A 15,845-nucleotide genomic window follows, 5' to 3' on the forward strand; every position below is an offset into this window, starting at 1 on the left:
TACGTCTATATGATGGTAGGAAAAAAAGGCCTAGACACCCTAGCTTAAAGGTTCCCCCAATTCTAATTTTAAACTAATTCGTTTTTTCTTAAAAGTCATGCGTGGACCAGTGAACGCTCCTCATTAAGTTTTAAAATACAAAATATTTATTAAATATCTTTAGAAATAGAATTTCTAATATATACTCTCTGAAACTAGAATAAAATTGTGTAAATTAAATATCTTTAAAAGTAAAATTTATAATATATACTCTCTGAAACTAGAATTAAATTGTGTATAGTTTTAAATAAATTTTCCCCACTCGTTTGTTTTTAACTTGACATATTTTAAAGTTTTAAATGGTCAAACATAAAAAAGATATTTAATATTTTAAATAGTTTGTAAGGTAAGTTAAACACTTCAAAAATTGTAATTTCGTTGATTTAAAAATTCACTCAATTAATCTAGTTTTTTTAGCTATGCATAAAATATACATTTTCATTATTTAAGGTGATTGTAAAAAATTTGTTTATAAATACTTTAATTTCAGAATTTTCCCCAACTAAAACTTAAAGTATTTTTTTTTCCAAATAATCAGCTTATACAGTGAACCCTGCCCGCGAAATCTAACTCATGTGTAAGATCTCCGGTTACCCGCAAACACACGCAACCCAAAAATGGGAAATTACTTACATTTTTGCGAAGCCGAGAGGTATTTTGTTAGCTGGTTTACCAGAGCGGGCCTCTTGCCGGGAATCGGAAATGAATATGAACATAGTTCTACGTAGGAAAACCTAGAGAGTCGCTTTTTTTCTTCCAGACTCTCCTTGGCTTTGGGTTTCGGGTTGCCAGGGAAATCAACAGACCTTTTTACAACGCTTCAAATGTGGGTCACTGCGTTGGCAATTGCAAATCGAAGCCGTTTATTGTTTTCTGTTTTATAAAAATAAACACAGTGCGTAAAAAATAAAATAAATAGCGAGTACAACGATGCATTAAGTGGGCGCCACTGGGGCTCAGAGCCCAGGCATATAGATCAATTCATTATTGCTATTTACATAGGAGTGCCTTAGTCGGTTCGGTGCTGAACTAATCTCGCTTAGTTCGATTTAAGCTAACTTCGTATAAACTGTATTAAGAATCGATGTCAAGCAAATGCAGGTACCTCAACTCGGCTGGAGTTCTAACTGCCGAACTGCAGGGGTCGCAGCTCAAAGAACTTGTCCAGCACTTCGTCCGTGATCAGCTTGCGCGCCGTCTGGTGCTGCTCCACAATCGGTGTGAGGGTCTGAAGGGGAAACCGTATTATTATCCAGTCAGTAGTATATAATTCCACCATTTAACTCACCTCTACAGCCAGCTTCTTGATCTCGCCCGTCAGCATCTCGCCCTTGCTGTAAGCCACTCGCACCTCCTCCAACTTGGCATCGTCCTCGAGGAAGAACTTGAGCAGCTGATAGGACACATCAACTTCTGGCACGCCGCCCAGCTTGCGGTGCTCCTCCACAGTGACGCGTCCGCCCGAGAAGGCGTACTTGTTGATCTTGTTCTTAATTTGCTTAGGCGTGTCAGTGAGAAAAACTGCGGAGTTCTGGTCGCTAGCCGACATCTTCGTTTTGGCGCCCTGCAGCGCCGGGAAGAAGGTGGAGTGGATGAGCGCGCACTTGGGGAATCCCAGACGTGGTGCCACATCGCGGGTCATGCGGAAATACGGATCCTGATCGATGGCGCACGGGATGAGGCAGTGCACCTTCTTGTTGCCGAAAATGAAGGGGAAGGTGCTGGAGATGGCGGGGGCTGCTTGGGCGGCCGGAAAGCCAATTTTGCCAATGATGTCTGAGTCACCGAAGCCAAAGATGCCTTTTACTTGGTTGAAGGTAACGCACTTCTGGATGCGAATTATGTTCTGGTACATGGCAGGGCATTTTCTGAAAGTAAAGGGGATACATTAATAGGGGAACACCCTTCTTTAGTTGATAAACCCACCCTACAAACTCTAGGTTATTAAAAATGAACGTCTTATTCACATCAAATCCCATGGCCACAATATCCTTGGCATTCTCGCGCGCCAGCTTGATGGCATCCTCCACTTTCAGATCCTTCCACAGGGTCTTCTCATCGTCGGTCAGCTGGATGACCAGCGGCACATCGAAGGTCTCCTGCAGCCACTTGGTCATGATGAAGGGCACCAGGTGGCCCACGTGCAGGGATCCGGAGCTGGGTCCGCGACCGGTGTACAGGTAGAAGGGTTTGCCCTGCTCCCGCAGCGTGAGGATCGTGTGCAGATCCCGGTGCGAGAAGAACATGCCGCGCCTGATGAAGTGGTGGGCGGGCTTCCCCGTGATTTTCTCGAAGCGTGCGATGAGTTCCTCATCGATTTTGCTGGAGCCAAAGCGTTCTGCAACGTGTCATCATTTGCAGATTAAATCAGTTGATTAAGAGCACTAGTTAGTTGCTCTGTGAAGGCCATCTTACTTATCAGCTTATCGTAGTCGACGCCCGCGTCATTGGTGCTGGCCACATTCCATGGATCCACGACATCTTCGGCTGGTGCAGTGGCTCCCTCCTGCGCCTGGGCATCCGTACCCGTTTCCACGGGCTCCGCGTCCGCTTTTCCATTCAGCGTTAGTGCCTCCACGCCCTCCACAACCGTCTCCTTGGTGTCGGCCATTTCGTCAGTCTGATTTAAGAGGATCTAACAGATAATTTAATACTGGCCAGTGAAATTGGGCCCTTCACATGTGAAACGAGGCGCTTATTAGTGGTCAATCGATAGTCGTATCGATAAATTGTTTTTTTGGTTAAAAAAAAATGAAAAAATGTATTATTTTAAGTTAAAAAATTTAATAAAAATTACAACTAAAATTAAACATATTTATTTATTTACCTTATTATTTATTAAATATCGATAACACAACTATCGATGTGTTTTCAAATTCCTGAACAGTGACAACTCTGCTCAATCAGCTGTTGAGTTGCAAATTGTGGGTGGAAAATGCAAGCGGATTAATTAATGATTTCCAGCTGAATTAAGGATTTACCAACTCAGACATCATGCCTATCATGTACAACACGGGGGAGTGGTTCAAGGTGCGACCGGACTACTACAGGTGGGTAATCCCCAAAAGATATCGAGCCACTTGAAAGAAACAGAAGGATACGCCCATTAATCCCACAGAAAAGTGGAACTGGCTACGCCCGATTGGCCACTGGACTTGGACTTGGAGTACATGTGGGTGGAGGTGGCTCCCTATGGAGGACCACTGGCGGCCACACGCGATCCCACCAAATTGGTGCCGGTCAAGGGAACCGCCAGGCCAATGATCCGCATCTTTGACACCACCGGCAGGGAAACGGGTCACATATTGGTAAGTAGTATCAAAAGAAGTAACACCTGCTAAAGATACTCCATCCCTTTAGTGGAACCATGGCAAACTGATTGCCATGGGCTGGTCGGACACCGAGGAACTCATCTGCATCCAGGAGAATGCCACTGTCTTTGTGTACGACATGTTTGGCAAGGAAAAGGAGTCCTACAGCATCGGCGACGAGGCCAGCGTTACCAAGATTGTGGAGGCCAAGGTGTTTCAGTCCTCCGCTGGCACAGGAGTGGCTGTAATGACCACCTCCGGCCGGATATTCCTCAAACAGAACAGTAGCAAGACTGAAAGAAAGCTGCCGGATATTCCCAGTAAGAAAGTTACACATAATTCGAATCACAAGAGAATCTAATTTAATTTCTTTACAGATTCCAGCATCAACTGTTCCTGCTGGGAGATTGTAACCGAGGGACGCAATAGCTACTGCCTTCTGGGAAGAGATAAAGAGGTCATCAAGCTCTTTCCCGGCGAAACTGTGGGCACCATTACCGCCAATCTCTTCGAGAAGCCGCACGAGCGAATCATTAAGATCTCGGTGTCGTACAACCACCAGCACTTGGCTCTGTACACCAACACCGGTCTTCTTTGGCTGGGCAGCGTGGATATGCGGCAAAAGTACTGCGAATTCGACACGGGACGCAAGGATATGCCTTTGCAAATGGAGTGGATCATGAATGCCGACAACAGCGAGGCGGATGCGGTGGTTATCTCCTATCCATCTTACCTTTTGATAGTTAACCGCAACGCAGATCGCAGCGATTTTCCCTACGATCCGGTCATGTTTCTGATGGCCGAGATGGATGGCGTACGCATCATAACACAAAGTTCGCACGAAATGATCCAGCGACTTCCAAAGTGCGTGGAAAACATCTTCGCAGTGAACAGCCAGGAACCGGCCAGCTATCTTTTCGAGGCGCAGAAAAAGTTCGAAGAGAAATCCTACAAGTCGGACGAGTATCTCAGCATGTGTCGGGAAAAGATCGACCTGGCAGTCACGGAATGCATTGAGGCGGCTTCATTTGAATTTTGTCCAGAGACCCAGAAGAGTTTGCTGAGGGTAAGTTTAATATATATCTTTAAATAGGTATATTTGTAAACCATTTAATTATTTTTCTAGACGGCCTACTTTGGCAAAGGCTTTATTCAAAACCACAATCCCGACGAATATATGCGTATTATGCGAATACTGAGGGTTCTTAACACTTTGCGACACGAGAGGATTGCCATGCCACTCACCTTTAAACAGTAGGTTACCCTTACAGCATGTTAAATGAATTTAAGATCTTAAACCAATCTTGATTTTAATTACAGGTTCTCACATCTTAATACCGAAGTGATTCTCAGTCGTTTGGTGTTTCGCAAGCACTATGCCATCGCCATACAAGTTGCCAAGCACTTGAACCTGCCCGAATCCTGGATTTTGGAACACTGGGCATACCACAAAGTTATCAATGATCCCAGTGAGTGCATTGTTCTATTTATCTTTTTAATTATAAGTCTGACAAGTTTGTATTCCTAGACGACATCGAAGTGGCGCGCAAGATAACAGAAAAGTTCAAGAATCCCTCGGTCGAAGGCATTTCCTTTTGCAATATTGCGGCAAAGGCCCATCAAGCTGGACGAGATGATCTAGCCATCAAACTCCTGGAGCTTGAACCTCGTGCTTCGCTCCACGTACCACTTCTTCTAAAGATGCGCAAGTTTGATAGGGCGGTGGGCAGTGCAACACAGTCGGGGGATACGGAGTTGATAACCCAAGTCCTCTTGGAGATGAAAATGCACATGATGCTGTCTAATTTACATGTAATGCTATTCCTAATACTTACAATTTATATGCTTGCTCATTTGATACATTATCCCTTTTCAGATGACCATCAGAGACCATCCCCTAGCGCTAAATATGTACAAGAAGATCATGCGGGAATCAAACAGAGCAGGTCTCTATGGCATTTACAACACCGAGGACGATCAAAAGGCAATCGCAGAGTATCACTTTGAAAATGCCATTGAAACCGAAGGTCTGGAGTCGAATTTGTCGATGATTGGAAATGCTTATGCCCAGGGACGTTGCCCTTTGGAGGCGGAACTGTGTGCGGATACCAGTCGATTAGTCAAGCTGCAGAAGACGCTGAGCACCAAGTACAATGCCAGCTTGAATGGATTATCAATACATGACACCATTCAGGAACTGCTGCAGTTAGGCGAGCTGAAAGAGGCAGAGCGGATAAGGAACGACTTCAAAGTGCCCGAGAGACGCTTCTGGTGGCTGCGAATACTCGTACTTTCGGAGCAATACAAGTGGGATGAGTTGGAGAAGCTGGCGAAAAGTAAAAAGAGTCCCATTGGCTACGATCCCTTTGTCGAGGTCTGTTTAAAGCAGGACAACGCAAGTGAGGCGCGAAAGTACATACCAAGATGTCGGGACAATCGCAGGAGCGTCTGGTATATGCGGGCCAAGTAATTAAACTGCTATATTACGTTGTATTGGATTATTGTTAACCCCTTATCTCTGCCACAGCCTCTATAACGAAGCCATAGATTCCGCCTTCGAGCAAAGGGATGTGCACAGTCTCTATGAACTTCAGAAGAATCAGGCAATCGTAAGCAATGGAACGCTGTTCAACAAAGTCTGCAACTTCATTGCCACGCTAGAAGGAAAGTAGTCGCAACATTCCTATTTATAAGCAAAACCATTGCGCATAATAAAAAGGGTATTTATTTATGTCTATAAAAACAATCTTTGAGTTTTGTTTGTAGAAAAAGTCAAGTCTCCCACTGCTATTTGTTTATGTCTATGTATGCCAAATAAAACTTTTAAAGGATTCAGTAACGACGTGCAGTTAAGTAGGTATTATATCATATATTGCCTGTGCTTTAAAGAAATACAAATCCATTGTGTCTTTATACTTAAAAATCGTATTAAGATTGTGTTGTTAAAAAGTATAATTATTTAGGGTGTTCAATTGCGTTGCAAACGTTGTAAAATGTAAAAGTGTAAATCAATTCCAACAACAATTTCTATACAAAATAGTTTTCAAAAGTAGGCCTTTAAAACTTTTTTGTATAGAAATTGTTGTTGGAATTGATTTACACTTTTACAATTTACAAAGTTTGCAACGCAATTGAACACCCTAATTAATATTTTAAAACGAAATCTTTTTCAATAATCACAACGTGATGAACTTCAGATAAATAGATCACAAACATTTTAAGTATTAAAAATGATCTATAACTATACATTTAATTTTATATAATTTTAATGGGTATTGAAACTTTGGATGGAAAATTGTTTTTGGATTATTAAGAATGATTTTGTGTTATTAATAATTATATTTATAAATTATTTGTACATATTACTTAACATGTTTGGGATTTATATACCCGCAGTTAATCACGTTGTCATCATAAGAAAATAGTGATGAAGGGAGGGGGCTAGAAAGAAACCTAATTTGACGCCTTTTTCTCACTCACCTCTGCGTTAAAGATATTACATTTGCGGAACACATTTCCCAAGAGGAATTTACCCCGGCAGTCCTGGCACACTGCCCCACTAAAAACCAGCCACTGAGCTGCCGACAGTAACTATAAACCCAGTTAACGCACACACAAATTTGGTGTTGTCCTTTGCATAAGTAACTCGACTTGGCCCCCCGCAATTTGTAGACAATTTCGTTATACGGACCATAAACGCGAATTCCCGATGCTCGACGCCTGTGTAAATAAAATTTATAATCAGTGTGCCAACTCCACGACCCGAAGGAAGCCAAGGAAAAAAATGTATTTTTGTGACGACTCCTGCTCGGCCCCATTTCTTTCCTTATTTTTTTCTTTGGCAGGATAGCCCGGCTCTGCAAACACAAAATGGCAAATGTTGACGCCTTTATTGAGTTCAAAATGTGAATGGCGTCACGGAAAATGGAGGCGGACTGGGAGAAGGAGACAGGACTTTTGGGGCTGACTGTAAGTAGTTGACATTGCCCTAAACACGTTTCCCAGCCGCAGAGAGCCAGATATTTTGTGACTTTACGGGGGAAGCCGTGTCGTCGGGTACACGGAATTCCAATTAGTCTTCATTTTTAGCAAATCTAACGCACACTCCCCCTTTATTTTCCTGGCCAATTTTGCAAAGCGTCGACCATATTTGCCTCGCTGTTTCCCTGGTAACTACCATTTTGCCCGCAATTTATGTCCACTTCGATGTTCGATTTGTGAGCCGAATTTATTTGCAATTTTCGGCCGTTGTTTAAAAAACGCTTTCGCCGACTGTCAGTCGCGGAAACCATTGGTGGTTTTTCCTGCGGTTTTGGTCTGCCCTGCAACATTTCCGTCCAAGCAGCAGATGGGCTTTCGGTGGCTAAATGTCAGCCCCGACATGACAAACTAAAAGGATATTGCATTTTAAAGAGCCAACATACATTTGCCATGAAGGGATTATTCTCAAATTAATATTTGATGGGCGGCTGGTGTGCTGACATAATTGAAACACCCCAAAAACATATCCATTTCGCTTCGATGGCCTTCAGCAAAGAACAAATATTACTACACTTTGAATGGAAAGCCAACAGGACGCAGCTACAAAACTGTTTACCAACTGTATACATTTATTTGCAGAGTCAGCGGACAACCACTGCAAAGCTGCACCGATATTATAGTCTCCGCTCCGTGTTATTGATGGCCACATTCCGCGCTTTTTATTTCATTGCATTTTTATATTTTTAATAAACTCGCAAAAGCGACAGAAATTACAAGGGATGTCAGGACGAATTTCTGGCAGCCAGCCAAAAAAAAAAAAAGGAACGATGGAAGGACCAAATAAAACCCGGTTGCGAAATATGGCGACTGCAATGGCGGACGTCGGGGGCTTTGCCTCAATTTATGTGTCGACTCGCACAGGACACTTTAAGAATATTATAAAGGAATAAATCAAGGCATTTTGCCTGCACAGGACACCGGAGGCGAAAGCGGTGGCGGTGGTCACGCCTAAGACCTCAGAGACTCTCCTGTTTCGTCCTGTCCCTGTGCATTATTAATGCGCCCCGTAAACCCCACCATGTCCAAAACTTTCGCCTTTGTATATTCTGTGTACTGTGTAGTTTTCCCCACACCGCTCAGCTCTTCCTTTTTGACCGTCTCAAGGCCAGCACACACATTTCGGGAGCTTTTGTTTTCACTGCGTGCTTAAGACCCAGAAAAATATGTCAGCCCGGCGAGAGCTACAATTTATCATCCCTGCCCTGAATGGAGGCCGAGATTGGTGGCCGTTCAGATCCTTCAGGTTCCTTCTGGTCAGTGGCTCATCATCGGTGGCTGGAAAGCCAACGCCTGGAGCTGTCAAACGCAAATGTTGGCCCGATGTTCGGATTAGCATATAACAAGCGAAGGACATATCTGCTTGTATCTGGTGTATCTGGGCAATCCCTGAATATGTGTGTTTGTTCACGTGTCCTCGCAGGACGTCAGCTGGGATCTACCGCCCCCCTCCAATTGTTTACGAAAGTATTTCTTTCATTCGATGTCGTTCCATATAAAACAGATGTCGTCGCTCTTATTATGACCGACCATTCTCCAAACGGCATATGGAAAAAAGTTATGACATTTTTTCAGGTATCACACGAAATGATTTGTTTACGTGCGGGACGAAAAATAAGAATTTTTATTGCCAGCAATATTGCTATTTGTAGAGGTACATTCAGCTGATGCGTTTGCATTATTCATTTCTAAATTTATGCGCTATAGTTACCGGTGAAAATCCAGGAATATAATAATAATTGTTTTATTGGAAATGAGAGTGGGAACTGTATTAAAATTATAAAAAAAAGTCGTTTAAAAAAAGAAACTAAACAAATTGTGAGTAAAATATTTCTAATCTCAGTTTACAGATTTATAATTTAGAGTTTATTTAGAAAATTTTTCTATATATTAAAAATTGACTCAAAGTTAGTTATTAATTTCGATTATTCTAACATAAACTCAGGAAAGTAACAAATTAAATTTAAATTCACTTTAGATTGCGGAGACATGAGTGCGACATCTGTTTGTGTGAATATCCTATCGGCTGCACAAAATGCGGGCTGGCTCAAAGGACGAAATCCTGCTGGTGGCCAACTGCAATGAATGCCAGAACGTGGTCGTTATCCCCGTTTGGCCCTAAGCGCCATAAGCATTTTCTTATGCTCTTATTTATATGGAAGAAAAAAGGAAACCGAATATTTACCCATTTCAGTTGCCTGCAACACTTTTGGCCACTTCCGGGCTGCCTCACTTTTGGCTTGACATGGCCACAAACTGGGCCTGCGGCTGAGGTGCCTTTCTCCCCCAATTCCCCCTGGCGGTATTGGTTCTGCCGTTGACACCGGTCCGACTGGATCTGGACCCGTTAGTTATTCACTTTGGACCGCTCTGCGGCTGGCCATTTGCCGCCCACACGGGCGACACATTTTTTGGCCAATGCGACTTCGGGCTCGGCTGAATTTATGCCGCCTGCTCTGCCAGAATTGTTATTAATAGCCGATGCGATACATCCTGGCACCCCCGTTTTAGCCAGAAGCCCAGCCACATGCACCTCTAACATTTCTGCATATAAATTTTGATTGCAGCCCCATAAAAACAAAGTTATGTTTTGCGGTCGAGATCAGGTGACTCTTTTTAAATATACTAAAATGTTGGTCTGAAAGCGGACACAGCTATGAATTGTTACAGTTTTTGGATTGCAACCAGACCATATTTATTTAATTGCATAGGGTAGGGTATTATAATTTCAGTCTGAAGTAGACGTTTTCGACTACATCGTTTGTAGTTTTCAAAGATGGTTAATTAAACGGTAAGTATGTATGCATTTTAACTGCAAGGGTAAAGAAAACATCGGTTTACCGAAGTTAACTTCTTTTCTTGTTTTAAAGTATTTTTAAAAATCTCTCTATTTATGGTTTTAAATAAAAAAATATATTTTTTTTTGCACTTTTGTATAAATTAGTATATTTTTATACCCGTTACTCGTAGAGTAAAAGGGTATATTGTATTCGTGCAAAAGTATGTAACAGGTAGAAGGAAGCGTTTCCGACCCCATAAAGTATATATATTCTTGATCAGGATCACTAGCCGAGTCGATCTAGCCATGTCCGTCTGTCCGTCTGTCTGTCTGTCTGTCTGTCCGTCTGTCCGTATGAACGCTGAGATCTCGGAAACTATAAAAGCTAGAAGATTGACATTTTGCATGCAGATTCTAGGAGTTCCTACGCAGCGCAAGTTTGTTTCAAAAGGGTGCCACGCCCCCTCTAACGCCCACAATCGCATATATACGATTTTAAAAATTTCAATATTTTGGAAAAGTAAAAATGCAGTTTTATTGTGTTTATCAATACCTATCGAAATGTAGAAGAAATTTTTTAAATCGGACCATTCGTTAAAAAGTTACGGCGGATCAAAGTTTTTCTCCATCTCTTTCGCACTCCCTTTAGCTGAGTAACGGGTATCTGATAGTCGGGGCACCCGACTATAGCGTTCTCTCTTGTTTATATTTTTTTTTTATCAAGGAAGATAACTATTAAAATTAGCAAATCTTTCTAAATGTATAATATAAATATCCTACCATAATTCACTCATATTTACAATTAAAGTAATCGTTTACGCGTAAAAACACCTTAAGCACTTGTAAATAGACAGTGAAACTACTTTACTTATAGACGCTCTCAGAGCTTCGAAAACTTTGCGAGCGACTCAATCACCTAACAATTTGAAACAGCAATTGAAAGTTCAAGTGCCGCATTAACCTGAAGTACTTGTAGGTCACAGCAAATATATAAGTATATAAGTACAAGACAAAGGGAATCAATGAGAGGGAAACAAATTGTGTGCAGGAGGACAAACAAATACGAGTGGCAGCCAAAAGACAACCGGAACGTAATGTGCTATAGGGAATAGGGGATGAGGAATGAGGATGTGGAATACGGATGAGGGACCGGGACCCACACAACAAACAGAAGGCAAATGGCAAAAAGACAAACCCACGTAAACCTCAAGCCACCGACAATAAACAGCAACAAAGATTGTTCTCCAATTCCAGGCAAAGGGAAAAAATACGAATTACCACTTGAATTATTTACGCCGGAATAATTCAAGGAAAATGTACGTCATTTACCACGAACTCGGGTTCAGGGTTGACTGGGCGCCAATTTTGGTAGGAGACATGTTTGCTTAACAGACTAAGCAAAAAAAAGGACGAAAATTCCCATGAGCCTAGGAAAAGTTTGTTACTTCTTGACAAATCTCTGTTGTAAAAAAGTCTTCTCATCATATCGCAGACAGCAAAATGGGTTGAATAATTTTTCCGGAGAGTTAAAAATTAAATTTAAGGATATTGAAAAAAAGTAAGCAAGTCGAAGGTTTTTGATATATACGATATAAAACAGCACGAAAAATGTCTGATTTCATTCCTTGGCACTTGTGAAGTGAAGTGTTTGTGAAGTGTTTTACAATCTACTAATTAATAAAATGATCTAAGGGATTTCAAACATTTTTTTAGTCCGCATATTTCACTTATAGCGTATAACAGAAAGGTACGCCTCGACTATCAAATACCCGTTAATCTGTTGATTAATTTAGTAAAGTAGTCAAATATTATCCCTCGGGGTAAAGTATTTTTAGGTGATCTAAGCCTTTAGTACTTTCTACGTAATACAAAAAGGAGGAAATGTCCAAAGATGTCTTACCCAAAATACGTTTTAATTAGAATAGATCTTGAAGAATAAATAATTTAGCTTACTTCCAATTTATATAAACTTGTCGAGGATAATAATACCTGCAAATACTATCAAAACTTAAAAATACCTTACTTGACTCAAAATAAACACAGTAAATACTGCCCTCGTGCTTCAGCGAACAATTTATAAATACTGCCTCGCTGGCCGTTTCGTCGTATCTTCTTTATCCCAGGTAAGCACTATGAAAATAATGTGGAAAAGGACCATTTTATACGAAAAATGTGCTGTCGGGCATGTCAAGTTATAGTTTGTCATGCGGCGCGGAAATGAAACCAATACACAATATAGACCAATGTGCCGAAAAAGAAGTGGGCAATATTTTGTTATTGTTACCGCAGGATGCTTTGTTCGCACTGCACCGTGTGCTAGCATTATGCCATGCCTTTTGTTACCTTGTCGCCAGTGTCCTTGCCGCAAAAAGGACCTTGAAGCGTCGGTCCGCCTACACCATCATCATCATTATTATTATTGCTATATCATCATTATCACCATTCTCGGATAAGACCAACAATGGTCTTTTCGTGGCTCCATTTAGTTGCTCTCTCTAATATGGAATAAACAAAGCGCCCGCAGCGTATTATCCTGATCCTGTGCAGAGAGGTGTGAAATTCAATTTCACCAATTCCAGGCAGCCATTGTTCCCCTTTCATTGCCACTAACACTGCCACTTTCACTATCCCATTTCCCATTTCCCAATCCAATGCCCCGACTGGACTGCTGTCCGTTTTCATTATTAAGGCCATTTGCCGGTCCTGGTGACTTTTGCCCTGGGCCCGTCTACTAACTGACAGATTGCCGGCAACGGTTTGAACCTCGGACACAAATTAAATTCCAGTCTTGTGCATGGGAAAAAAGAGAGCCAAATAGTAACGAAATCAAATAATTGAATTGTGTGCGGCTAGTTGGTAGCTTAAAAATTCATTACAGACCCAGGGACTCTCAATCTCGGACTCGGAATCGAACTCAATCGCCCTGCCAATGCAAATGGAGTGGAGAAGGCGATGTCCTGGCCCAGGGGCAATAAATTTCCAATGAAACCAGTCGATAACATAAATTATAAAATTAGTTTGCCAATGTGTCTGGGTCTGAGCACTGAGAACTGAAGTCCGAGGACTCAAGACTCGTCTCGCAGACAGCAAATAAATTTCGAACTAAATTTGACAAAGACCGAAAATTTGGTCAATTCTTTCATCTCCTTTGGCTTTCCCCTCGATGGGCCAATGGCAAATTGATTCGCCTCGGCTTGGTGGCATTCAATAAATTGAATTTCCGCCGAGTTAGTGAATTATTGCATTGCACACTGTCATTGCGGCGGTTTGGCGGGCAGATTTAAGTCAGTTTCGTTGGAATTACTTCGGCTTTTTTCATTTAACCATTCAACTTTCTTTTAGCATAATGTGCCTAATATGATTTTCTTTTATTTTACCGGAAGAAATTCGGGGGCGCATCAGAAATTAATACAATTTGAAATCAATTATGATAGTGTGTAAAAGTATACCATAAAATATTTTAGTTGAAATCTAATGGAATTATTCCAAAGAAAACGTTTTATTTCATAGCATATATACATTATATAGGACATCAAATAAATTGCTATTTGCATAAAGGAAAAAAATATTTTCTATCCTTAGCTAATAATACCTGTCAAATTTCTATAAGAAAAATCCAAAATGTTCTTTAAACTGCGCATTTGAAAAATATCCTGCTAAAAAGTTCCCCTAACGCTTTAAACCACCGTGACTCTGCCTAAGAACAGATTTTTGGCTTACCAAAAAAGTTGACAGACACTGCGAATGTGGAGTCACGTTCTCGTCATTTATTATTTTAGTTTTATATTATCCCAGGGGATGTACATTGTACAACAAGGCATGATATGTGCCCAGACTGAGGAGTGAGTAGAGTAAATATGAGCCTAGTTACGTGGCTGACATTCCACCCGAAGAGTTTTCATTTTAAAGCGAGTGAAAAATGATGGTGAAGCATGAAGTTTTGAAAGTTTATCAAAAAATGGTTTTCACTCCTCCCTCAGCAATTTACATTATTTTATTGCTCGCACTTTCATCTGGATTAGTTTTAATTGGCGAAAACATTTGTAATAACTTCATGAAACACGGCAGTCGGCTAATTTGATTGTATTTCGCAATTAAACTTGCCCAAAATGGGAGCACAACCCCATTTCAAGGTTCGCCAAACTTGTACTTGTTCTTTGGCCTGCGCCTAATTAAACGAAATTGTTTCCGCAACTTTTGTGGCGGGTGGCAAATAAATAGATTATGTTTTAATTAAAAAATTACGCAAATGCACGAGACGTCATTTGCAGGCCGAATTAAAGTACTTCTGGCCCGTTTTTCCCGTTTCCTGCGGTGAGTCTTAATGGCTGGCAGTTATCAAGCACCCCGGCTAATTATACACAAAAAACACCCATAAACACACGCGTGGCAGAATTTGCCTCTTAAAGCTAATGATGACGACTTTCGACCCCAACGAGTTGGAAAATAGACGTGAATCAAGCTTGCCAAGCAAAAACGTCGGAAAAGCGAAGCGAAAAATCAAGAAAATATTTGCGTACCCCCACCGGAGACTTGGCCCTGTGGGCCCATCTGGCCAAATGTGTGTTTGACGCTCCGCACGCAAAAAAAAAAGAAGAAATATGTGGTACAGCGAAAAACAGGCCATGAAGAATAAGCCGCGGCCGCTTTGATGTCGGCCGCCTGGCCCAAAAACCGAGCTTAAATGGATTGCATCCAGCAGATTCGCCCAAGACTTTAAGGGTTTTCAATTTTTTTGGCTTTAAAAGCCTTTTTAAAATAGAAATTCCTGGCTATCCACTTAGCATATTTTATAACAATTGATTAATCAAGATGTGCCACGACTATCAGATACTCTTTTCTCCGTTAACAAATGTCTAAGTAAATATACCTTCCTTGAAAGGGCGCCATCTTTTCGAAAATGCCTACATATTTATGGCTATCCATTTGATAAGTGGTAAAACGATTTATAAAGTACCTCGACTTTAAGATCTCTCTTAATCCTCTAACCACTTTCCGATTAAAAGCACTTTGCCTTAAATTGATGTTGGTATTTTTCTGGCTATCCATCTAATAAATATTAAAAATATTAAGTAAATCGAAAAAGTGATGTTGGTATTTTTCTGGCTATCCAACTAATATATATTAAAAATTTTAAGTAAATCGCAAAATAAGAAGTGCATCGACTATAAGATACCCTTTATTCCGTTAACCAATTTCTAAGTAAATATACCTTCCTTTAAAGCGTAGCATATGTTCGAAAATACCAACATCTTTGGGAGCTTTTGGTTAGTCTCTTTAAATCACATACTTACACACATTTTTGCTCTATTCTCCCTTAGTTAACTCGTTTTAATTACAGCTGAAAAATATGTGCAATTAGTTAGGTAGAAAATTGTCAGGTAACCAGATGACAGGCTTATCTAATTGTACAAGCCCTAATTCGCTAATCACCTGTCTCTATTTTGCAGCGAAAGCTAATCGTCCGGTTTCTGTTAACCCGAGAAATTAATTGTAACCCATTTGGACAGGGCTAATGATTTTGTTTCACTTTTTGTGTGGTCAATGTTGGGTAATTAATTGAAGCAAATTACCCCCAGATGGAACTTCCAAGACTTCCGGGCAAAGCAAAGGCAGAATCTCAAAGCAATGCCTCATATTCCACCCATTGTTATTCTTGGACATTCCCAACTTGGACA

General features: G+C 41.1%; 2 protein-coding genes across 2 annotated transcripts; one reads left to right on the top strand and one right to left on the bottom strand.

The window, feature by feature from the left end:
* Nucleotides 1–864: 864 nt before the first annotated feature.
* Nucleotides 865–2,741, bottom strand: TrpRS (Tryptophanyl-tRNA synthetase). Its single transcript, XM_017144822.3, has 4 exons — nt 2,455–2,741; nt 1,966–2,377; nt 1,328–1,907; nt 865–1,267 (listed from the first exon to the last, which is right to left on the bottom strand). Exons 1-4 carry the CDS (start codon nt 2,648–2,650, stop codon nt 1,163–1,165), a joined length of 1,293 nt encoding a protein of 430 aa, XP_017000311.2. The 5' UTR covers nt 2,651–2,741; the 3' UTR covers nt 865–1,162.
* A 194-nt stretch (nt 2,742–2,935) lies between these two features.
* Nucleotides 2,936–6,096, top strand: Vps16A (vacuolar protein sorting 16). The gene is made up of 9 exons (XM_017144817.2): nt 2,936–3,089; nt 3,158–3,347; nt 3,400–3,670; nt 3,728–4,416; nt 4,477–4,604; nt 4,671–4,819; nt 4,879–5,162; nt 5,227–5,816; nt 5,878–6,096. The coding sequence occupies exons 1-9, from the start codon at nt 3,034–3,036 to the stop codon at nt 6,020–6,022; spliced, it is 2,502 nt and encodes an 833-aa protein (XP_017000306.2). The 5' UTR covers nt 2,936–3,033; the 3' UTR covers nt 6,023–6,096.
* The last annotated feature ends 9,749 nt before the right edge of the window (nt 6,097–15,845 follow it).

This window comes from Drosophila takahashii, chromosome 3R (assembly GCF_030179915.1).
Source record: "Drosophila takahashii strain IR98-3 E-12201 chromosome 3R, DtakHiC1v2, whole genome shotgun sequence".
Taxonomy (NCBI): domain Eukaryota; kingdom Metazoa; phylum Arthropoda; class Insecta; order Diptera; family Drosophilidae; genus Drosophila; species Drosophila takahashii.